At 39.8% G+C, this 24,920-nt stretch overlaps 1 protein-coding gene across 6 annotated transcripts in view; it reads left to right on the top strand.

The window, feature by feature from the left end:
- The window catches only part of atosa (atos homolog A), a 104,313-nt gene that overhangs the window by 45,229 nt on the left and 34,164 nt on the right, over positions 1-24,920 (top strand). For 3 of the 6 annotated variants that reach the window (XM_072565067.1, XM_072565064.1, XM_072565065.1), the window contains 2 exons: positions 22,425-22,609; positions 22,795-23,000. In XM_072565067.1, the coding sequence (XP_072421168.1) occupies positions 22,858-23,000 (143 nt within the window). In that variant the 5' untranslated portion in view covers positions 22,425-22,609; positions 22,795-22,857. Of the gene's footprint in view, positions 1-20,338; positions 20,360-22,422; positions 22,610-22,794; positions 23,001-24,920 lie in introns of those variants that run through there. The other 3 variants (XR_011955891.1, XM_072565063.1, XM_072565066.1) reach the window with 2 other exon arrangements.

Here is a 24,920-nt window from a genome sequence, read left to right on the forward strand (position 1 = left end):
TGTTTGGTAAAGCTCTAATACCCTTGTCTGAAGTCATGAGTATTGTGTTACTGTTAATTTTTGGCTGAGAAAACATCAAAGTCAATTGCTGATAAGTTCTGAAAGTATTTCTTCTTGCAAATGTTTGAAATTCAAAGACTTATTTTGCTGAATCTGCAAGTGTGGGAAGAGAGCAAAGTGAGAACAAGGTCTCTGCATGTGCCCACTTTCCATCCCACTAGGCTATGCATTCAACAGGTTATCCTCAAAAACATCCGCTAACTCCAATTAGACCCCACCACCCAGAACATCTTCCCTTCCCCACCCCTCTCTGCCTTCCAGAAGGACCATTCCATTCGTCACTCCTTAGTTCATACCACTCTCTCCACCAATGCCCCCAGTAGCTTGCCTTGCAAATGTAATCCTTCACTTTCACATCCAGATAGCCATCCACCACACCACCTCTATTCCCTGCTCCACTGTTCTAAACCCCACCAATCGTAATAAAGGCAGGGTACCCCTTATCCTCACTTTCCACTCCATTCATCTCTGCATCCAATGTATCATCCTCGAACACCTTCGGCCACTCCAATTAGACCCCACCATCCAGAACATCTTTCCCTCCCCACCTCTCCCTGACTGTTCCTTTCATCACTCCTTGGCTTGTGCCACTCTCCCCTCCAGCCCCCACAACTACCTTTCCCTGCGACCATAAAAGATACAAAGCCTGCCAGCACGTCACCTCCCTCATCTCCATCCAGGGCCCCAAATAGTCCTTCAAGGTGAGAGAGGTTTACCTGCCTCTCCTCCAATCTAGTTTACTGCATCTGGTGCTCTCAATGTGGTCTTCTCTACATTAGGGAAACCAAATGTACAGATAGGGAACATTTTGCCGAGCATCTCAGCTGGGCTCATAAGGGCCAGCCTGACCTGGTCACCGCTCGTTTCAATTCCCTTCCCACTCCCTCTCCAACATGTTCATCCTCAACCTTCTCCATTGCCACAGTAAACCAGACTGCAAATTGGAGGAATTGGTGGGCAGCACGGTGGCACAGCAGTTAGCACTGCTGCCTCACAGCGCCAGAGACCCGGGTTCAATTCTCACCTCAGGCGATTGACCTGTGTGGAATTTGCACATTCTCCCTGTGTCTGCGTGGGTTTCCTCCGGGTGCTCCAGTTTCCTCCTACAGTCCAAAAATGTGCAGATCAGGTGAATTGGCCATGCTAAATTGCCTGTAATGTTAGGTGAAGGGGTAAATGTAGGGGAATGGATCTGGGCGGGTTGCGCTTCGGCGGGTCAGTGTGAACTTGTTGGGCCGAAGGGTCTGTTTCCACACTGTAAGTAATCTAGTCTAAACACCTTATCTTCCACCTGAGCAGCCTACAGAACTCAACATGGAGTTCTTCAATTTCAAATAACATTTCCACCCATCCCCTGAATCCCTTTCAATCCTGCGTCCTCCCTTCTAAACCACCTACTCATCCTTCCTTCCAGCTATCAACCAGATTCATCCCTCCCATCCACCAACAGGTCATAACTTTGTTCACCTATCACTACCTCACTATTCCAACCCCCTCTCCACCCAAACCCCTCGCCCCCACCACCTCTCTTTATCTGCAGCCACTCCTACTCCCACCTCCATTCCTGTAGAAGGGTTATATCCAAAATGTCGACTTCTCCACCTCCTTATACTGTCTGGCTTGCAGTGTTCTTCCGGTCTCCTGCCTGTTCCCTGATTAGTGCCATAGGATTCTGCAAAGCTGTCTGAGAGGCAGTTGGGGTCCCCAGCAGTGCCCCTCTCCTCGATATTGGTTTAGTTATGTAATCAAACATTTGGAGTGGAACTTAAAACCATGATCTTCTGGCAGAGTGATAGAAATAACATGTAAGAACTAAGGCTTTCAACTAGTTCAGAAAGGTATGACCATGCAACTGCAACAGTTCTAATACATCATGAATTGCTTATGAGGTGTATAGCTGGTTTGTTTGGAACAATTTAAACAGCTTTGCATTTTCTATTTTTACTAAACATTTCTTGGTTTTAAAAAATCAGCTATCTTAATAGCCTTGCATTTGACAGAACTTCAAGTGACCTTGTAACGACTGAGGTTTATGATTTATACAACCACACAAACAAGTAACTTTCACTTATTTCTATGTAGCTTATTTTCTCTGGAATTCATTATAATTGGGCCTAACACTGTTATAAACACATCCTCATTCTTTATCATTTTGCAGAGGTACTTGCTCACAAGGTGGCAACAAGCATGAGTAATCAAACTAAATCTCCAGGGAGAGAATAAATTTGTGGGATAAAATTGTGCATCATTCAATCTTTAATGTTGTGCTTCCAGTGTTACATGCACTCCAAGATACTGTTTAGATTAGATTACTTACAGTGTGGAAACAGGCCCTTCGGCCCAACAAGTCCACACCGACCCGCCGAAGCGCAATCCACCCAGACCCATTCCCTACATTTACCCCTGCCCCTAACACTATGGGCAATTTAGCATGGCCAATTCACCTAACCTGCACGTTTTTGGACTGTGGGAGGAAACCGGAGCACCCGGAGGAAACCCACACAGATACGGGGAGAATGTGCAAACTCCACACAGTCAGTTGCCTGAGGCGGGAATTGAACCCGGGTCTCTGGCGCTGTGAGGCAGCAGAGCTAACCTCTGTGCCACCATGCCGCCCATATTTAAAAAGTGCCACAACTGAATTATTGACTTTCAGCAAGATCAACGCTGTGGGCAGGATTCGAACCTGCACATCGAGCCCCCAGTGGAATTCATTGCCAACGCCTGAACCTCTCGGCCATCACAGCAGCAGCATTGCGTTCTCTTTCCCGAGATTTTTACACACTTGCTGCAACTGCAGACGCCAACTTCTGTGAACAAGCAAAATTCTATTAAGCACAGTAAGAACAAGCTTTCTGGAGAAACCCTTTAACATACTTCACAGGGCTTGCAGAGCCGTGTCAAAGAGCTCTCTGAACAAAGGAAACAGTCCATCCTTTACCCAAAAATCTTTATATCACAGTCAGTAATGCCCACATGACAACTCCCAGCCATCCCCTCCCACAGTCACATGCCCTCAAGACACAATGCAGTGACCACATAATTTCCAGAAAAAATACATTGTAAATCATCCCTTAATGATAAAATCTATTGTGAATTTTTTTAACTACAGGGGAGAAGTCAAAGTTCCAATTGCATTGTTCTTATTGACTTTGAAGAGGATGATGATGTAATTCTTTTACTCTGAATAACTAGGAAATGGCCATGCAAATGGCTCTGAATGGCAAGGATGGGAATGTAAATTTCTTAGTCTACCTGTAAGACCGAGACATCCCACCCTAGCCTCGTGACATCCAATTTTCTGCAGGTCAGCACAGCAAATTAACTTTTTTTTAATATCTCAACTGTAAGGCTGTAATCATCATTTCCCTTCTAATAAAGGGAGTACTGACAACAAGTTTTGTTCGCATATATAAAGTTATTGAATACGTTGGAATTATGTATGAAGTGGACAAAAGACTGTACTCAGTACAGCAAATTCAAGCTAGCTTGGCTGAGTGAATCAAACTGCAAGGTATCATGCACTTTTATTGAAACATTCTTTCAATGTATAATGTTGAGAATAGAAATTGTGGAGGAGTAGAAGGGTATCCAGATAAACAAATAAATGGAATCCAACGCACAAGTACAAAACTAATCAGAAAAGCTGGTGGAATGTTGGCTTTTATCTCAAGGGTTGGAATACAAAGGAGGAAGCTATGTTTGAGATGAGCCCTCATCAGGCACCCTCTGGAATACAATGTTTGATTCTGAGCACATCGTATCAAAGGAGGGCTGTTGACATTAAAGGGATGGGGGTGACAGAGGAAACGTTGTAAAGCTTAAGTTATGAGGACAGGTAGCATAAATTAATACTGTGTTCTTTTAAATTGAGAACTAATTGAGTGGAAGTACAATATTAAAAACTAGAAGTATTTAATAGATACTGAAAACCTATTTCTTCTTCAAAGGGAATTCATAGGAGAGGAATATAATCTCTATATTGGAGATGGCCGATTCCGACATCTGAATCGAGATAGTGCTTATATTTTCATTACATGTAATAGAAAACTGTTGTTCCGTCATTTAGAAGACCTGGATGCTGTGTCAATTAACTGGCATTGACTGATTTTTGTTAGTCATAAGCATTGAGTGTTACGGTTCAAAGGCAAGCAAACAGATTTGAGGTACATATCAGCCATGGTCTAATTAAATAATGGAATAAGCTTAAGTGGCTAAATTATGTGGTTCCTACTGAACTAAATTGGCAGCTTTGCTCTACATCCACTGTCAAAATAACAATAATACAATTGTGACAAACTTGTCGTGCTCCTTTTTCACATTTGGATGGTTGGAAGGAATGTGATGCCACTTTTTACTCTAGAAGATGTTTACATGCTTTAGCTGCACATAGAACATGGTTTATTTTGATTCATCTGTCATAGTAATAGAGCTACAGCATTTGGTCAGAGGCATTTAAATTATTTCTCCTACTGTCCTGAAGTTTTCTGTTTGACTTTCATTAGATTTTCAAATCCTCCCTTAATCTCTGTGTTACATGAATGTTAAACTTCTATCATTAGATCTTTTTCTTTGGCATGTCAACTTGTATATCACTTAATATTCTAACAGTTCTAATCAATCATATTTATAAATTATTTGCATTGAATTTGTACAATTTGTTGAACCTGGACAACATAACTTTCTGTAGCACTCTTTGAATACTTTTATGATCCCAACTGACATTATTACTGAACAAGTCAGTCAGAATCTAGCCTGAAATATAGCTAAAAAGATCGGTTTTTTTGGTTTAGTTCACAAGGTGGTCTTTAACTGAAACACAGCCAGATCTGGCTTTAACGATAAAACAGAAGTTTATTACACAACAGAAGATAAAGTAGAATAAACTGAGCTATTTGCATATAACACATTAAGTTACAATATTTGATCTATCCCAACAGCAGCATTTCACTGTACTCAATGTTTTTTGCCTCCATTACAAATGACTGACAATTGGGTATATAACAACTGTAAAATCACCAAGAAAGTTGAACAGACAATTAGACTGAGAATGCTCTCACACTGCAAACTAGGAAGGGGAAAAACACTTATTTTTTTAAAAAGCATAATGAGTAAAAGAAGAATGGGGTCAGGATTGCGATGTCTAAAAAGGATTAATTGGAAGCTGATTTTTCAGCTTTTAATATATAATTTTTTGATGTTTTAGTATTTTTATTCATCAACAGTGCAGGTCAGGTGAATTGGCCATGCTAAATTGCCAATAGTGTTAGATGCATTAGTCAGATGGAAATGGGACTGGGTGGGTTACTCTTCGGAGGGTTGGTGTGGACTTGTTGGGCCGAAGGGCCTGTTTCTACTCTATGGTAACTAATCTAATCTAATAGTGGTAATGACACTATAGATATCTAAAACATATGTTTTCCAGTTGTACAGTTGTAACTATGACTCGATTGTCATGGACCAGACCAGACCCCCTCAAAACATTTCAAGAAAGTAGCCCAGACCCTAACTTTGCGAGTTGTTTTAAGCAGGTGTAAGTGGATATCCCAGGAGTGATGCAGCTTGTCAAACCACTCAGTTTTAAACAAAACAGAATTTATTTACAAGATTACTGAATGCAACACACAAGAAAACAGAATACAGAGTAACTTAACCTATCCAAAAGCCCACAGACTCTATCAACTTAATGATGCTGTTCCAAATTCCTGCAACAATCCCCATAAACACCCCTTGGCAAACAAGGTAAAATCAAACACAGGATCTTGAGTGGACAGAGAGAGATGGCAGCATGGAATACATTCTTCCAAGTAGCTGTTTCTTGGATTAGCAGCCTCTAACTGACCTGACCCCTTTCAGTTTACAGCTAGGCTACTTCAAACCAAACCAAACCAGAGAAAAGCTGAGCTGGGAGAACTGGCTGCTTCCCTTTCAGTGTACAAGTGTTTTTTTTAACTTGAAAGCCTTGTACCTGAGGCAGTATCTATTAGCTATATTCAAATTGGCGCTAAAACCTATCCAAGCCAGACTTTTCGGAATTACTGCTTTTATGATTTCTTTGGAGGAAAAAAAAAGCCAAGGTACAGCATAAATTTGTTAAAGGAGCAGCATCATCACATGATAAATCATTAAAAACTCAAGTACCCCTTAAGTTGTAATATTTTCATAGTGGAAGGTGATGGTCTAGAGATAATATAGTTGGATTGTTAATCTGGAGACCCAGTTAATTTTCTGGGGATCTGCAATAGCAGATGATGAAATTTGAATTCAGTTTTTAAAATCTGGAATTAAGAGTTTAATGATGACCATTGTTGATTGTCAGGAAAAACCCTTCTGGTTCACTTATTGTCCTTTAGGGAAGGAAACCACTTCTGGTCTCCATGCTACTCCAGACCTTTAGCAAAGTGGTTGACTGTTCACTGCCCAATGGACAATAAATACCTGCCCAAGCCAGCGATGCCTTTATCCCATGAATGAGTTGTTTTTTAAAAAATTGTCGCTATAAACGAAAATTATGTGTCACAGGTTGAATTCTGTGTCAAATCACTGCTTTCAGTTTGATTTTTATTTGTGAAGACTTCAACATTGGATTCTCTTTTAGGATCAAGATATCCTCAACAGCAATTTCCACATTTTCACATTTAACTGTACATTTACAAACTACTGTTGCTGTCATTTTGAATAACAACAAAGTTTTGCAATTATTAAGGCCACAAAATGTGGGCCAGTGTTCTCAAATGTCCAAAATGTGAAATATTAACTCAACGTGCAAATGAGATTGAATTCAAATGCATATTTTCACTTGTTCTGGGCTGTTCAATTTCTCACAAGTGTTTGAAAGTGTAAAGCCTACACTGGATTAGTGGTGCTGGAAGAGCACAGCAGTTCAGGCAGCATCCAAGTAGCTTCGAAATCGACGTTTCAGGCAAAAGCCCGAAACGTCGATTTCGAAGCTACTTGGATGCTGCCTGAACTGCTGTGCTCTTCCAGCACCACTAATCCAGAATCTGGTTTCCAGCATCTGCAGTCATTGTTTTTACCTAAAGCCTACACTGTTAATTTCAGCTCGGTAAATTTAAAAAAAAACAGCCATTTAATATAAAACCTTCAAAATCTGCTCAGTTTCATTTGAAACCAACATAGTCATATTGATTAAAAATTAAATTCAAGGAGCTCTTGTGGCACAGCAGTAGTGTTCTTATCTCTGGGTCAGAAGGCCCGAATTCAAGTCCCACCTGCACCAGAGATATATAATAATATATCTGAACAAGTTGATTAGAAATATCTAAAATCTAAGTTAACATACCCAATCGGCATCGAATTATAAAAATCATAATTTAGCATCTAAATAAGCAGATTTTTTAATATTCACTTGCGGGACATAGGAGTTGCAGATTGGGCAGCATATAATACCCATCTCTAGTTTTTATTCCTTGAGAAGGTGGAGGGAGCTGCTTTGTTGAAGCACTGCAGTCCATGTGCTGTAGGTAAACCCATAATGCCATTAGGGAAGGAATTCAAGTGTTAGGTTCTTTTCCCAATGTTTCGCACACGAGATGCAGTTTGCACACACCAACCTCTGCAAACAATTAAAGTTTATTAAAGCTTATACAAGCTAGGTGATCCCCTTTGACCTCCCCCGCCCCTGCCCCTGCCCAAAGCAGGCGTGCAAGGTTGAGTCAAAGAAAACACATCCCTTTACACAGTCAGATGGCCAGCAGATACTCTGGCCAGATCCCCACAGTCACATGCCACTCCAGACAACCCACAGTCATTAACAGTCACCCCAGGTAGGGTGAGATCAACCTTGGAGATAATGTACATGCTAATGCCCTAATCCTGAAGAATTGTTATGTAGACGATTTCCTTACTCAGTGATTTCCCCAAGACAATGTAGGTGTGAGGTATCCTAGCTTTGAGAGGTGGTTCGAAAGCATTTCTGAATGGAAGAGATTGAATGATAGTTTAATTTGATAATAGTAGGGGAGTAGTAGCAAATGACTGTCTAATTGGAGTGGGAGTCATTCACATTCTTGCCTGACTGTCATCCTCACCCACTTACAGAAATTTCACTCAGTATAGTTTCACCCTTTTAATATGATATTAATGTCTAGAGAGATGTTCCCATTTCATCTTTTAACATTATGCAAGGATTTTGACCCAGTAACAATGAAGGAATGCACATTTCCAAGTCAGGATGTTGAGTGGCTTGGAGGGAAACTTGTAGTTGGTGGTATTTCTATCTACCTGCAACCCTTGTCCTTCTAGGTTGAAGGTGGATATGGGTTTAAAAGGTGTTCTCTAAGGCTCTTCGGTGAATTTATGTGGTGCATCTTGTAGATAGTAATAGTAATGTGTACTGAGCATCAGTGGTGGAGTGATTGAATGCTTATGGATGCGGGCTGATTTTTCTTGGGTGGTATCAAGCTTCTTCACTGTTGTTGGAGCTGCACCCATCTCGGCAAGTAGGAATTATTCCATCACACCTCCGACTTGTGCCTTGTAGATGGGGAACAGGCTTTGGAAAGTCAGAAAGGGAGTTCTTGTTGCAGCATTTGCTCCTGATCTCTTGTAGCCATTATATTTGTATGGAGAGTCCAGTTGAGTTTCTGGCCAAAGTTAACCCCACGATGTTAATTGTAGGGAAGTTAGTGATAGTAATGCCATTGAATATCATGAGACATTGAATGAGATTGTTATTGATTAATTAGATTGGAGATAGTTATTGCCTGGCATTTGTGTGACACAATGTTACTTACCCCATGGGGTCTGAAGTCAGATAGTAACTGCTTCACTATCTGAGGAGTGCTGAAAATTGTTGGTGACCATCTCCACTTCTGACCTAGTTATGGAGGGAAGGTTTTTGGTGAAGTACCTGAAGATGGCTAGGTTAGGACACTATTCTGAGGAGCTCCTGCAGAGATGTCTTAGAGCTGAGATGACTGACCTCCAATAACCATAATCATCTTACTGTGCACACAAGCATATCAAAAACGTTCACAAGCCAACCATGTTGTTTCAGCTTAGGGACCCCAGCCGGTTAGAACAAGTGGTGACCTTAATACTTCACTGACACTATCAGAAATTCTGAAGCCTTTACCACTATCCAAGTATTATGTCCCAAAAGAAATGGACAATATGCATTTTCTTCCAAGATTGATACCGGCGCAAGAGCAAATATTAACCCTTTACACATTTCACAGCGAAGTACTCAGGAAGTTGGGACAATGTGGCACAATTCTTGCAGGATAAACATAACTGTTTACAACTGTCTGACATCCAATACATTGACGTTATTTGTCTCGCATGTCGTTGTGGATTGTCCATACGACACCTGAAACTTTATTTAAAAACAAATGATCTCACTTGTGCACACCGGCAGACCAATAATGGTCTTAATTTCAACAATGTAAAACGCTTCTGCTGAAGTTAAATGGGGGTCTGTTCAGTTATTGGACCCTCCCAGTACTTCAATTATATAAGACCATAAGAAATAGGAGTGAAAGTAAGGCCATTCGGCCCATCAAGTCCATTCCGCCATTCAATCATGGCTGAAGGGCATTTTAACGTCACTTACCCGCTCTCTCCCCGGATCCCTTAATTCCTTGCGAGATTAAGAATTTATCAATCTCTGCCTTGAAGACACCAAACATCCTGGCCTCCATGGCAATGAATTCCACAGGCCCACCACTCTCTGGCTGAAGAAATGCCTTCTCATTTCTGTTTTAAATTGACCCCCTCTAATTCTGAGGCTGTGTCCACAAGTCCTTGTATCCCTGCCTGACGGAAACAAATTCCCAGCGTCCACCCTTTCTAAGCCATGCATTATCTTGTAAGTTTCTATTAGAACTCCCCTCACCTTTTAAACTCGAATGAATACAATCCCAGAATCCTCAGCCATGCATCTTATGTTAGGCCTACCATTCCAGGGATCTTCCATGTGAATCTCCACTGGACACGCTCCAGTGCAAGTATGTCCTTCCTGAGGTATGGGACCCAAAACAGTATTCTAAATGAGGGCTAACCAGAGCTTTATAAAGTCTCAGTCGCACATCACTGCTTTTACATTCCAACCCTCTTGAGATAAATGACAACATTACATTTCCTTTCTTAACCACGGACTCAACCTGCAAGTCAACCTTTAGAGAAACCTGGACTAGCACTCCCAGATCCCTTTATACTTTGGCTTTATGAATTTTCTCACCGATTATAAAATAGTCCATGCCTATGTTCTTGTTTCCAAAGTGCAAGACTCGCATCTGCTCACATTGAATTTCATCAGCCATTTCTTGGACTATTCACCTATAAGTAAATATAGTTGTGTACAATTAAGAAATGCCCCAAGGGGTCTGGGTTGTTCTGCTGGCTTATCTTTCCATATGGACTTCTGTAAAGGCAGGTGAGACTTTATTTAATTTCAAAACTGTACTTTAGTCATAAAACACACGTACACAATGTCACTGACCAGTTTGGTTTGGTACAGTAGCATATGAAGAAAACAAACAAACATTGGAGTCTGACTCTATCAAACAGATAAACCTCATGTAGTGAAAAGTTTTCTCTGATTTAACCTCTTTGACGATGTTGTTACCTCTGGACTTCAAGCTGGGGCTCTTGGTCTAGGGGTAGAAACACTACCAATGTACCACAAGAATTCCTCAAGTTTTCATCTGCTGCAATTTCAATTTACACCTAAAGTGAAGCTGCTTCACATGAAGTGCCATGTTGATGCAAATAACCATTAATTTAAGTTTTTAAATATAATAGACAAGAATGTTTTCAAAAAGGAAGCACTTTTAATGTCTGCAGAGTTAATTCTCACTGTATGAATAATCAAAACAAGTTTGTTAATACTTTATGTAGCTATGGATGCAACTTGACTGACGAAGATCATACAGCAATGAAGCAGTTTAGTTCAGCTGTAACATTTATTCATAGATGAAATTGTCATGCCATAATGTTCTAGATCAACTCTTAGGTGACAGAATAACCCCACATAAATCCTTGCTATAGTGCTGACCATGCACAATTAATCCTTGGTATTTTGCACCCAGAATTACATTCTTTAATCACAACATCAATAATGTACATGCTGCAAAAATGATTTCATTAACCATACCCCAACTGATAGCCATGCTTAACTTGTAATACGGTTGATTTTTAGACACGTTAACCGTAGTACTATATTTGAAGAATTCAGCTGATTTTTTTTAGATCACAAGATTGGGTGTCTCTGACTTGGCCAGCAATTACTCCCATCTCTGATTGCTCAGAGGACAGTCAAACATAGGTCAGACTGTCTGGAATATGCTAGACTGAGTAAAGACAGCAGATTTCATTCCCTAAAGAACATTAGTGAACCAGATAGATTTTCTGAAATTCGCCAATGGTTTCATGGTCATCATTAGACTTTTAATTCCACATTTATTTTTAATTGAATTCAAATTCCATGAGAATATTTCCTGTGTCCTTGGATTAACAGTCCAGCAAAATATCACTCTGTATCATCTCTTACTTCTAGAACTGGATTCTTGTGTCTTTTGCACACAGAATTTGTTTTCAGACACTTATAACTCCCAGTCTTTCTCTATTTTGTTGTCACTGGTTGTTTCTGTGTTCCCTGGATATTGTAGTTCTGCAGTAATAGGGTAGAAACTTAGTCAAATGCAACTTGCTTTTCATTCATTCGCACTTGGATTTATCACAAGAAATTTCCTTGATGCAGAGGAACCTAGATTATCCAGCATTCGAATTTCGAATTATTCAGACAAGATTGCAAGGTCCCGATGCTTGGCTAAACTGTTTTATCCGGCATTCGATTATCCAAACAAAATATTCCCCGCCTGTCAGTCAGATAATCAAGGTTCCTCTGTATACTGTGGGCCATCAAGTCTTTGCAGTTTAATTTTGAATTTATTTTGAGCTATACGGAGAAATTTTCTGTAAAGTACTTGCAAATTCCCAAGTCTGGAGAAATTTTCAAATCCGGCCCAGCCCATGTACGGGGTAGGGGCTCTTGCAAGGCTCTTCTATAAACTTGCCAGTTATGTGAATAAGTTCATTTCATATTTTTAGGGGATTGTAATTTGACTGCATTTATACTGTTAATATTTTTGGTTATGTACATTTAATTGACTGAAGAACAAGTTTAAGTAATCAGTCTGAAGAAACCAGTTAATTACTGAGTGCTTAAGCAGTGTTTAAACTTTAAACTTTTTGTCTTTGTTCCTTCCTATCTTTTCAATTTGGAAACAAAGTTGTGAGGCTACAGGAAAAACTTGATATAGGACTGAAGTAGAAATTTTCTGTTTAATTTTTAAAGGTATGTCAGTAGAAATAAATGAAATGTATACTTGGCAACAATTTGAGTTGATATTGTACCTTAGCGGTTGGCGCAAAGGTGCTTGAGAATTAGAATGGATGTAATGAAATTTGGTAAACATTTTGAAGGCAGCAGGAACAAGTGAAGAGTGGAAGTTGACGGTGTTGCTAAGATGAATGCAAATAGTCTTCATGATGAACGTGTTGAAGAGTCTGATTCAAGTATGAACAGGCAGCCAGAGATGTGGTTTAGGCGGTGGCACTGATTAAAACAAAACTTTGTCAAAGCTGATGAAACCTTTGTCCCATAAAGACTGCTCTCCTCCTTTAATGTTAGGCAAGCAACATCACAACTTTGAAGTTGTTAAGGCGTGAATGCCTTAACATTCAATGTCAATGGGTGAGTGGGGGTGGGGATGAAGGTGATAGGTCAGAGAGGAGGGTGGAGTGGATAGGTGGAAAGGAAGATAGGCAGGTAGGACAGGTCATGAGGGCAGTGCTGAGCTGGAAGGCTGGAGGTGGGTTGAGGTGGGGGAAGGGGAAATGAGGAAACTGGTGAAATCCACATTGATGCCATGGGTTTGAAGTGTTTATAGGCGGAAGATGAGGCGTTCTTCCTCCAGGCATCGGGTGGTGAGGCGGCAGCGGTGGAGGAGGCCCAGGACCTGCATGTTCTTGGCAGAGTGGGAGCGAGAGTTGAAATGTTGGGCCACAGGGCGATGGGGTTAATTGGTGCAGGTGTCTCGAAGATGTTCCCTAAAGCGCTCTGCTAGGAGGCGTTCAGTCTCCCCAATGTAGAGGAGACCGCATTGGAAGCAACGAGTACAATAAATGATATTGGTGGATGTGCAGGTGAAGTGGAAGGGACTGTTGGGGATGTCAGGAGAGGAGGCCCTGGTCATGGAGGTTGGAGGTGTAGAGGGATTGGATATCCATGGTGAAAATGAGGCGTTGGGGTTCGGGAAACGGAAGTCTTGGAGGAGGTGGAGGATGACGTTCACCCATTGTACTCTTTGCTACCCTCCTCTCTGACCTATCACCTCCATCCCCACCCCCATTCACCTATTGTACTCTGTACTACTTTCTCCCCACCCCCATCCCCTTTCATTTATCTCTCCACTCTGCAGCACCTTGCCTCTATTCCTGATGAAGGGCTTTTGCCCAAAACGTTGATTTTCCTGCTCCTCGGATGCTGCCTGACCTGTTGTGTTTTCTAGCACCACTCTAATCTAGACAAAGATGCTAACGTCAAATTCACCCAAAGGTTACGAGAAGTGCATTAAAATGATTTCTAACCTACTCTGATCTCTGTTCACTATAGATTGAAGTAAAATATTCTGCTTACCCATCTAAATGGACAGCCAAATGTAGAAAAGAAAATTGAAAGTGGATAAATAGAGGTTCACGACGGATCCTGCCCCTGATGATCTATGACAGAATTGATACATTGTACCCAATTGCATTGAATAAATGATAACTTGCCAGTGTCTGAAGTACCAGTATTATCTGCCACAGGTTTGCACCCTATCAGCAATTGTTGAAAAGAGAAGATGTCACGTTGTTCTGAGTTTAAATTGAAGTCACTGGGACAATCATTTGAGAAGCTTCGTGTACATGATTTTTGTCGATACATAGCTTCAAAAGCTTACATCATGTGTTATGCACAGTATTTAACAGGGGTTCAGCAAGTTGTCTAAAATACAGAGCTTAAATCATGATTATTGCAGTGACAAGTAAGCTTTGTATCTGTTTTTCTAGTCAACCTACACACTTCTGGAGCAGGTGGGACTAAGTTTTTATATATATATTTATATACGCACACACCGATATATGCTTTTGAAAATCTAGCAAGTTTTTTATGGAAGTTGATGTGCCATCTATACTAAAATGGAATTTGATGAAAAGGCACACCGAATTACTTTTGATGAATAAAAGTTGATACTGTATTTAGTTTGACCCTTCAACTTCTGAAACACTATATTGTAACTATCAGCTATAGCATGGTTTGTTTAATACTCGTTTAATTTAAAATTCCTGCAACAGCACCATCTTTCATGGTTCCTTCATTTGGAAAGAGAGTGGATTAACTGGAAATTGCTCTGTCATTGGACTTCTGCGACTGGCTAAGAGCAGTTATGTTTTGGTATCCGAATTGGTACTGCAAACAGTTCTTGCTGCACTCACCAGGGAGCAGGAGTGCTTTGTTGCTGTGTCCTATTGAGCAAAGTTGTACTGTAATTGTCAACCAAGACTGAGATCTGAACTCTTGGTATTAGAATAGGGAATTAAAAATCACGAATCCAGAAAATGTATGTGGCAATCTGCTTTCAGTGTTTGCTATGGTGGGAGGTGTAAAGTTATTATAAAGCATTACATACAAGCTGATAGTTTCAAATCACTACAAGGAAATATACAAAGTTAGATTTACTTAACTAATCTTTAAATTCTTTTTTGCATTGACGTTGTGTTATTGACTAAACCATTTTCAGATGTTGAAGCCTTTCATGCTGGTAACTGCATTTTTTTTAAAGTTGTTTTATTTGAAGGAAAAGTAGTAGGTATGAACCTAGTTCTAGAACTGGAGCCACCTGTTAATTCAACATGTAGAAAATGTAATTAATTTTCAAAATTTGCAAAATCTTATTTCAAAATCAAAATTTTGTTTGGAAAATAGCTGCATTCTAATACTAAAAGACATTCTTAGTCTACATTTATAATTTTTCAAGCTGTACCATCTCCTTAATGAATTATAGTATGTCATAAACAGAATGTCCTTAAGTACAAAACAATTTGTAACTTTATAACTTTATAACTTGTTGGTTTTAAAGTTTTAGATGATTCAGTATGTGCTGGGTTGCCAATAATGACTAATATCATTACAAAAATAAGATTCTCAGGTGCTTCTAACTATCTTCAATTACATGGTACTGCAGAGTTAACAGATGTTTAACTGTGTGGGTTTTCTTTAAATTTAGAATGCTTCCAAAGTTATTACCAAACTAGTCATCTGTTTATAAAGATCTCACTTGTCATTGTTACAAATATTGCATCTATCCAGTTTTTGTCAGGTTGTACAGATCAAGAAATGTACTATCGTAAAACAAAACTCACAGATTTGCTATTTGGAGTTTGAAGCTTCCTTAGCCGATGATTTATATAAAGTCTGTGTCCTGTACATTTTAACTTGTTTACATTGGAAATTGCTATACAATATGTAAAATTATAGGACTGCAGCCTTTAAATGCACACATCAAAACTACACTACTCAATAATTAAAATATTTTTATATATCTCTGCATTCTAATGTAATTGGATGATGAAGTTTTATATTCAAAAATAAACCACGACAGTCCTGATTATCATAATAGTTACTTGATACATTACCCCCTTCACTCCATAACCTGCTCTGACTGTACAGACTCCACCCTGATCTGTCTGGCTTCAATACAGCTGCAGCCCTTTTGTGTCAATGGTACCATGCCTTCAGCATTTTAAGGGTCCCATTGATTTACCTCCCTGACCATCATCTCCTGCCCAATTCCTTTATCTCCTTTAAGATTGTTTTTGTTGAAGTTTTTCTTAGCTAGCTGTCTTAATCTCTCCTCTTTCTTTTGGCTTGGTCTCAATTTTGCTCACATTCTGTGAAGACCATGTAACATCTCCTACATTGTTGGAGACTCAATAAATGCAAGCAGATATATCTGATACTGGTTGATACTGGTGTGAATGCTCACTGTCCTATGGCCAAATCATGTCTTCTGCTTAAGTATTGGATACACAACGTGTATTAGGGTGGAGCAGAAAAATAATAATTCATATACCTGTTGTAGGATTCACCTGACGATAGTGTAGCCCCATATATTACTAATGTGAACATTTAAAAGATAAATTTGACTTAGTAAGATTCTGTAAGAAGAAGTAATCTTTTTGAATTTTAAAGTAATTTCAATATACTTAGATAATGTTATAAACTTGGCTAAAGCAATACTATCACATAGGGTGTGTTCGGTTTGAGGTTAAGTATTCCCAGTTGTCTGCAGTCTCAATTACATGAACATGCTTCATCAGCTAGTTGATTTGTTTTGTTGCATGAGAAACCCACTCAATGGCACTGGTCTTGTACTTCATTACCTGAAAAAAAAGCTTTATTCTCTCTTATTGCCAAGTGTGACATTGACATTGAGGTAATCCTGTTTCGGATGTGTGTGGTATTGGTTATATTAATGCGGGGTAAAATATCTGTTAAGTGATGTGCCTGTTCCTCTTGCTGTTTGTTGTTTTGTTATATTGCATTTAAGCTCTTTTCTGTTTTACTTTGTCCTTTGAAAAGTTTTTTTTTGATTCTTCAGTTTCAAGTATGTATTCAGAAACGTTATCAATTTCCAGTGAATGCAAAGTACTATTCAAATCCACGTTTTTAAGAAAAACTGCCTTTACTGCAACAAAATCTTTGTGACCTTCTGTCTGCTGAAAAAATCATTTGTGTACTCTGTTAATACTTTATTAATGAGTAGTAATTTATTTACTGTGTTTAGCAGTATGTACTGTTTCTAAGGCATGTGTTTCTGTGAGGAGAAAGTGAGGACTGCAAATGCTGGAGATCAGAGCTGAAAAATGTGTTGCTGGAAAAACGCAGCAGGTCAGGCAGCATCCAAGGAGCAGGAGAATCGATGCTGCCTGACTTGCTGCGCTTTTCCAGCACCACACTATCGACTCTGATCTCTAGCGCCTGCCGTCCTCACTGTCTCCCACTGTAAAGACACAATTGCATTCTCCCAGTTCCTCTGTTTCAGTTGCATTTGTTCAGATGATGCCAGCTTCTACAACAGGGCCTCTGAAATGTCGAACAACCTTCCTCAACAGAGGATTCCTCACCACCATGGTTGACATGGCCCTCATTGTTCAAAGTTTGTGAGAAGATTTGTAGCTTGGGTGCTTGTTGTTGTGGTTCTGTTCGCCAAGCTGGGAATTTGTGTTGCAGACGTTTCGTCCCCTGTCTAGGTGACATCCTCAGTGCTTGGGAGCCTCCTGTGAAGCGCTTCTGTGATCTTTCCTCCGGCATTTGTAATGGTTTGAATCTGCTGCTTCTGGTTGTCAGTTGCAGCTGTCCACTGCAGTGGCCGGTATATTGGGTCCAAGTCAATGTGCTTATTGGTTGAATCTGTGGATGAGTGCCATGCCTCTAGGAATTCCCTGGCTGTTCTCTGTTTGGCTTGTCCTATAATAGTAGTGTTGTCTCAGTCGAACTCATGTTGCTTATCATCTGCTGTGTGCAGCTACTAAGGATAGCTGGTCGTGTCGTTTCATGGCTAGTTGGTGTTCATGGATGCGGATCGTTAGCTGTCTTCCTGTTTGTCTGATGTAGTGTTTTGTGCAGTCCTTGCATGGGATTTTGTACACTACATTGGCTTTGCTCATGCTGGGTCCTTCATCCTGGTGAGTTGTTGTCTGAGTGTGGCTGTTGGTTTGTGTGCTGTTATGAGTCCTAGTGGTCGCAGTAGTCTGGCTGTCAGTTTGGAAATGCTCTTGATGTATGGTAGTGTGGCTAGTCCTTTGGGTTGCGGCATGTCCTCGTTTCATTCTTTCCCTTAGGCATCTGTTGATGAAATTGCGCGAGTATCCGTTTTTGGCGAATACATTGTATAGGTGTTCTTCTTCCTCTCTTTGCAATTCTGGTGTACTGCAGTGTATTGTGGCCCTTTTGAATAGTGTCTTGATGCAACTTCTTTTGTGTGTGTTGGGGTGGTTACTTTTGTCTGTGTGTGTGGCTTTCCTGTATACCATTGTGGTGAATTCTCTGTTAGGTGTTCTCTGTACCATCACGTCTGGGAATGGGAGTTGGTTGTCCTCAGCCATGTCTGACCCATTTCCTGCACCTCAGGCCTCATTCCCTCTTTTTTTTTTCTCTCTCTCTTCCACAACAACGATAGGCTCCCAAGTCCTCACCTACCATCCCACTAGCATCCACATCCAAAGGATCATTAGCTGCCACTTCTGCCACTTCCCAGTGGGATGGCAAAACCATCCAAACCACAACCCCAGGATGCTCCTAAAGCATCGGACCTTGCAATTGCAGAAAGTGAAACATCTGCCCACTCACTTTCTCTGTCCGCACTAATCAAAGTCCTAGACACACTTTCCAGATGAAGCAGTGATTTACCTGCACCTCACTCGATCTAATTAATTGTATTTGCTTACAATGTGGTCTCCTGTAAACTGGGGAGACGAAGTACAGACTGGGCAACCGCTTTGTTCTTTCTGCAAAAATGACGCTAATCTTTCAGTTGCCTTCCATTTCATCACATTACCGTGTTCCCTGGCTAACATGTCTGTCTTTGGTTTACTGCATTGCTCTAGAGAAGCTTAGTGCAAGCTGGAAGAACTGGACCTCATTTTCTACTTCGGAACCTTACAACTTTCTGGACTCAATATAGAGTTCAAAAATTTCAGGGCTTGAATGTCTTCTCCCATGTTCTTAGCCCAACCCCCACACACCAGGCCTTGTCATCATATGGGCTACTATCGGAAACAAACCATTGTCGGCTATTCATTCTCCCAAACTGACCTTTCCCTATTCCTTTGTCTGCCCAACTGATTTTCTCTCTCTCCCTTGGTTCAATCTCCACCTATCGTTTACTCTTCCTTCTCTCCCTCTGTCTTCATAAGTACCAACCTTTTCCTAGCTACAGTCAGTTCTGAGAAGGGTCACTGGACCCGAAGGGTTAACTCTGCTTTGTCTCCACAGATGCTGCCAGACCTACTGAATTTATTCCAGCAATTTTTGTTTCTCCAAATTGTATTTTTTTGGCATTTATCTGAACTAGTTGTGCCTCAGTAAGCATGTATCTCATTTTCATACGACAATTTCTTTGTCACTGTAAGTAACAATAACTATATTGTTAGATTACTAGTGGTTTGATAACAAGAGCCTGCTGCATGAATAGTGCTTTTTGTCCTTCCCTTGAAATTTTGATTCCTATTTGTAAAATAAGTGGCTGATGAAACGCTGCTTTCAGCATATTGCTGTTTTATTTTTCATAAACTTGATTATTTTGAAAGGTGCAGTTTCCATCTAAATTTACATCCAAAGACTGTATATTTCATGTGTTTCAAAAATGGTTTATCATTGAGATCCATATTTTGCTGTCAGTTATAAATGCGAAGAGCCCAGATTTAGTCTCAACTCCAGGTTGTGAACAAATGGGGGCACGCAGTACAGAAACAGACAGGTGTGAAGATTCAAGCTGACATGCTGGTTTTCCAGGATCATCTTGTACCAGGCCTTTGCCCAGAGCTTGAAAGGGGGAGCAGCACTGCTACCTGTGTCAATTGACCTTGTTGAATTCTTATTAAGCCCTATTGTTAGAGGCTAATTTAATGTAGCTGCCTTGGTTCGCCCTCCCAGTTACAGACCAGGAAACCAGCACTCCTGCAGGCTTTGAATTGCTCAATTCTGAGAGAGATCCTTTCACAGTGGTGGACTAGCTGCTGGGAACATGGTTTTTTTTTTAATTTTAAAGTGAAAATCTTGGGGTTCCCACATTTTGTACCTGAAAAGTCAATCTGCTCTTCTTCTGTGCTGGAGGGTGTCTTATTGCCCTTTGAGCTTTGAAAGCCAACTTCCCATCTTTAATTGGATATTGCACCTACATTCTGGCCATTAATTTGGCCATTCTAGGGGAAATCACAACAGATGACTGTACATCACGCTGCACTTTTCTGACTTCCATCTTGCCTTCATGTCAGGTCCTGAATTCTGACTGAGAATTCTGCCTGTTGTGATAACTTGATTTTTTTTTACATAAAGTGTTCAGAGAAGGCTGTATCGTTGAACATGTTATAATTTGGATAAGATATTAAAACAAGGCCTAACTGCCTCATTTTACTCATTTGGGTAGATGGCACGGATCCAAGAAGAGTAAGAGGAACTCCTCAAACATTCATCATGCCACCACTGAAAGCTGATCATTCATCTCTTTTGGTAAATTTAGCAGCAAGTTCCAAAAAGAAAGTGACTTCTCTTGATAAGTAAATAAATTGGAACTTTTTTGCCTGTTTTCCACAAAAGGAATTTGAAAACGACTAACCTTAATGTTGCAAGTGTACTCAATTTATAGGAAAGGCTTTCAGGCAAAAGATGTAAACCATTCTATTTATTTGTCCAAGAGTCTAAACAGTCAGTAATTTTTTTTGGCTTATTCAAGTAATTTTTTTCAAAAAAAACCTTGTACTTAAGTTGAAAAATCCTTTGATCTCTATCTTTGAAGAGAGCAAACTCAGAAAACCCTACAAGACAACTCAGAGGTTCTCCCCTTGGCTCTTAGGTTTAAGTTAAGGCAACCCATTCATGTGAGGATTTGTGGAGTATGTATATTTTATGAAGAGACAAGCACGAATTGAGGTAAATCTGTACTGTTGTCTGGATTCATCTATTGTAACTGTTGTCCTTTATGTTTGCTTGATGTGAAATCAAGCAGCTGAATGAACAGTGTGAAGAAGTATATGTGTGTATAAAATAGGGTTGCAAATATGCAAGCTATAAACCATTGTTATTGTATGAGCACAGTTAAGGCAGTATAAGCGAACTCTATTTGAATATGGCATTCAGATTGTGTATGGAAATAACTGATGCTACTGAACCCAAGAAGGTGTCTTCTACAACAAACTTAAACTTTTAGCATGTTGTAAAGCAAATTGAAGAAATGTATATTCCAGACAGACCACAGTAACACTGCTTATGCTCCTACAATGAATACAGGCTACCTTCTGTTGCATTGCATACAGAATGACTTTGAGAATTATGGATTATTTATTGCCACATATATCTAGAAAGATACAGAAAAAAAGTGTTACCACGATCTGGCTCCGTTTGAGTTACAAAAAGAATAAAAAGAAATAGAGTTAATCTTCTGTAAAAGGGGTCTTCCAACGCAGCTCGAGGGCTTCTGCAAAGTGTCCCAGGCCTTGAGGACTCTTCGCGCTTCAGGCTTATCACAACCTGGTAAGCACTGCTGCAGACAACAACCCACTGAATCCCCAAGGTCTACTGCAGCCAGGAGTCCTCACACTAGGCATTGCCACTGCCGCAGCTAATGACCTACCGGCCTCCACTCCGGCTTCCCCACGATGCCAGAAAATGGAGAAATGAAAAAGATGCAAAAGAGAAGGATGCAGCCAACCTGGCGCAGACAAGCTCAGGAGCCTGAACACTACCTACCATACCGGTGTTACCATCTTGGATGTACATTTTGTTGTGATAAAGAAAGTAATTGCTGTACTGTACAATTGAATTTATGATCAGGCAGATGTATTTTTGAAGACCCCCCGGACTATATTTCTGATTCCTTTCTTTGAATTTTTCTTAACAAAATTAGTTGCAAAGTGATATTTCAGTGTTATGCTTTATACCAAAAAGATAATTTGATCACAGAATTTACAGTAAAAACCACAAAGGGCTCCACAACTTGCACAATGACTGTTGCAGTTATAATTGCCATGAATTGCTGAATTTTAATTCCGGCTTCTAATTATTGGCTGGATTTGGTATCAGCTGTAACAAAGGACCCAGTATATATTCATTATGAATCCTTCACTGTGTGTGATGTGATGTAGGCATTTTGACATTCAAAGAGGAACAATGGTTTTCACAATTAGTAAATTAATGCTTTTAATCTATACTGAAGGTAATTAAGTTTCTTGGTGGTGCCTGAAATAAAATAAACAACTGTCAAACTTCAGTTTGATTTAAAAAGCTTCTGCAAGAAATCATAGGCTATTTTAGTTGTCATAAACATCTGAGATGACCACAAATGATCCTTGTCAATGTTTTACGTTTGAGTCCTGTTTTCAATAATCGTGGTTAACCCAGATTATGGCTCAATTTATTTATTGTGTTTCAAAAATTTGCTAAGCCACTTCCTGCAGTGATTAATACTGTTTAGATTTTCAGCTTCTTCATACTAGCTCTTGTGTACAATAAGATAGGTAAGGCTAATGGGATTTATAAGGAGTCCTATGTAGTTAAATACTTATTCTTTTTCTTGCAGATACAATAGATGAGTATTTTGAATATGATGCTGAGGAGTTTTTGCTTTCCTTGACCTTGCTGATCACTGAGGGGCGCACTCCAGAATGCTCGGTGAAAGGTCGTACCGAAGGATTTCATTGCCCTCCAGCACAACTTGGACAGTCATTAAGTACAAAACACGAATGCATTGAAAAAGTGCCACAAGTATGTTCTTATCAAACTTTTAATAGAAGATATCCAATTCATATTAAATGTTAATTTCTCTCCAAACTGAAAACATAAATCAATAACTTGTCAATGTGGACAAGTTGGATTTTGATCGAAAAGTTTTGTTTTCATATTAGCTCATCATTTCTCTTTTATTTTATATCTCCCTGTATTTTTGACAGTGTTGTCAGGCTAGAAGAACCAGGTCTCGGGTTTTGCTTCTGTGGAGGAATAATATTTCCATCATGGTTGAAGTGATGTTGCTTCCCGACTGTTGCTATAGCGACACCGACGGTCCATCCACAGAGGGGAGTGATATAAACGACCCTGCTATCAAACAGGATGCTTTGCTGCTGGAAAGGTGGTCTTTACAGTCAGTGCCCAAACAGTGAGTCTTTGTTCTTCACTATTGTAAAATGCTACCAAATTTAGTAGTCATCTTATTTTTCTTCTTTTGTTGTGTGAAAAAATGAACAATGCTGTTGAAGAAAAGAATATAACACCGAAACCATTGTAAGACTTCAAGAATCAACTGCTGTTGTATTTTGGTTTTGGAATTCGTTTTGGTACGATGTACTACAGTGATTAGATTTAATAATCTTGTTTCACTGTGGGTGAAAGATTTAGCATCTTTAATAGATGCAAAATAGATAATTTGGTGCTACTATCATTGGGATAAATTGATCTCTAGTCAGATAATTTGTGTATGAAGTATAAGGGAGCCTTATTATGACTAAATTTGGTTTTGTAGTCATCTCTAACAGTGTTTCCCAGTGCTCTCCGTATATTTTCATTCATTATTCTCTTTTTAACCCACTCTAAAATAAAATCTTGACTGTGCTGAGAACAGTGGCAAAAATATTGCAGTATATGCTGATGTACAGAAGCTTACATAGTAAAATTATTCTAATGCTGAAATTATAGATGTATTAGCTTATAAATGTTTTAATTTTTAAGATTTTAAAATAGTTTAATTATTGAAATGGGGTATTTTGCTTATAGGATATGCATATAGGGGCTTACATTGCTGAACAGAAGTACTTGCCAAAGCTTTGCAAACTTGGTGCTGTTACATATAAAGTCATAGAGATATACATCACGGATACAGACCCTTCAATCCAGCTTGTCCATGTTTTCCTAAATTAGTCCCATTTGCCAGCACTCTAAACACGTCCTATTCATTATACCCATCCAGATGCCTGTAAAATGTTGTAATCATATTAGCTTCCACCACTTCCTCTGGCAGCTCATTCCATACACGCACCACCATATGCGTGAAAAAGTTGCCCCTTGGGTCCCTTTTAAATCTTTCCCCTCTCACCCAAAGCCTATGACCTCTAGTTCAGGACTCCCCCCAGCCCAGGGAAAAGACCTTGTCTATTTACCCTATCCCTAGATTATGGATTTGGTTGGGGTGTTCAAATGTGTCTGCCTACTTATCGGCTGCTGCTAATCTAAATAACAGTCTGGTACTATCTAATCAGGTTCTGCAAACAGAATAAATATTCTTGGAGCAGGATGACTACGGTTAGTTAATGCAGAATGGCCTGAAATTGGATTTGCTGATCATGCATGTCTCCTTCCCTGTCTGCACAGAGAACCAGAGTACATCCATAACACACAATCTGATGAAATCCTGGCTTGTGTCATCCAGTTGATAATATTATTTAATAAATGTGGACAAAGTTAAAAATCACAACACCAGGTTATAGTCCAACACACCCCCATACACTCTCACTCACGTGCCTACCCTCTCACAGGCATATACTCTGTCTCACACACACACACACACACTCACGATGTCTCTCTTACTCCCTTACACTACCTCACATGCACGTGCGCACACATGTAAGTCAATGGGGTGAATTTGCATTTAAAGATTTATATTGGCAGATACATTCTACGTTGTTCAAAAAGCACACAATCTGTAGGCAGGCAGTCCATGTGACATTTTATAAATTCCTACTTTGGAAATAGAACGAGTCTGACTCAAGGTTGGAATACAGACAGACTCCACCTTTAATGCATTGTCTGAACTGAGATGTCACCTTTTTTTAAGTAATACCTGCAGCTGTCTTGGGATTGTGACTTGAGAGAAGTTCTGCGATTTACATGTTAATGAATTGAAACCTGCAACCCATTCTAAGTGATGAAAGACTTAATAGCAATCTAGATTTGTTCAATACATCGAAACGATTGTTTTAGCACTTTGATCTTTTACTATAAATTCTGCGTCCTAAAGCCCTGCCCCACTACCTATCTGTCAAAGAAGCAGCACTCGAAAAGCTTGTACTTCCAATAAACCTGT

This window comes from Chiloscyllium punctatum, chromosome 48 (assembly GCF_047496795.1).
Source record: "Chiloscyllium punctatum isolate Juve2018m chromosome 48, sChiPun1.3, whole genome shotgun sequence".
Lineage (NCBI taxonomy): Eukaryota > Metazoa > Chordata > Chondrichthyes > Orectolobiformes > Hemiscylliidae > Chiloscyllium > Chiloscyllium punctatum.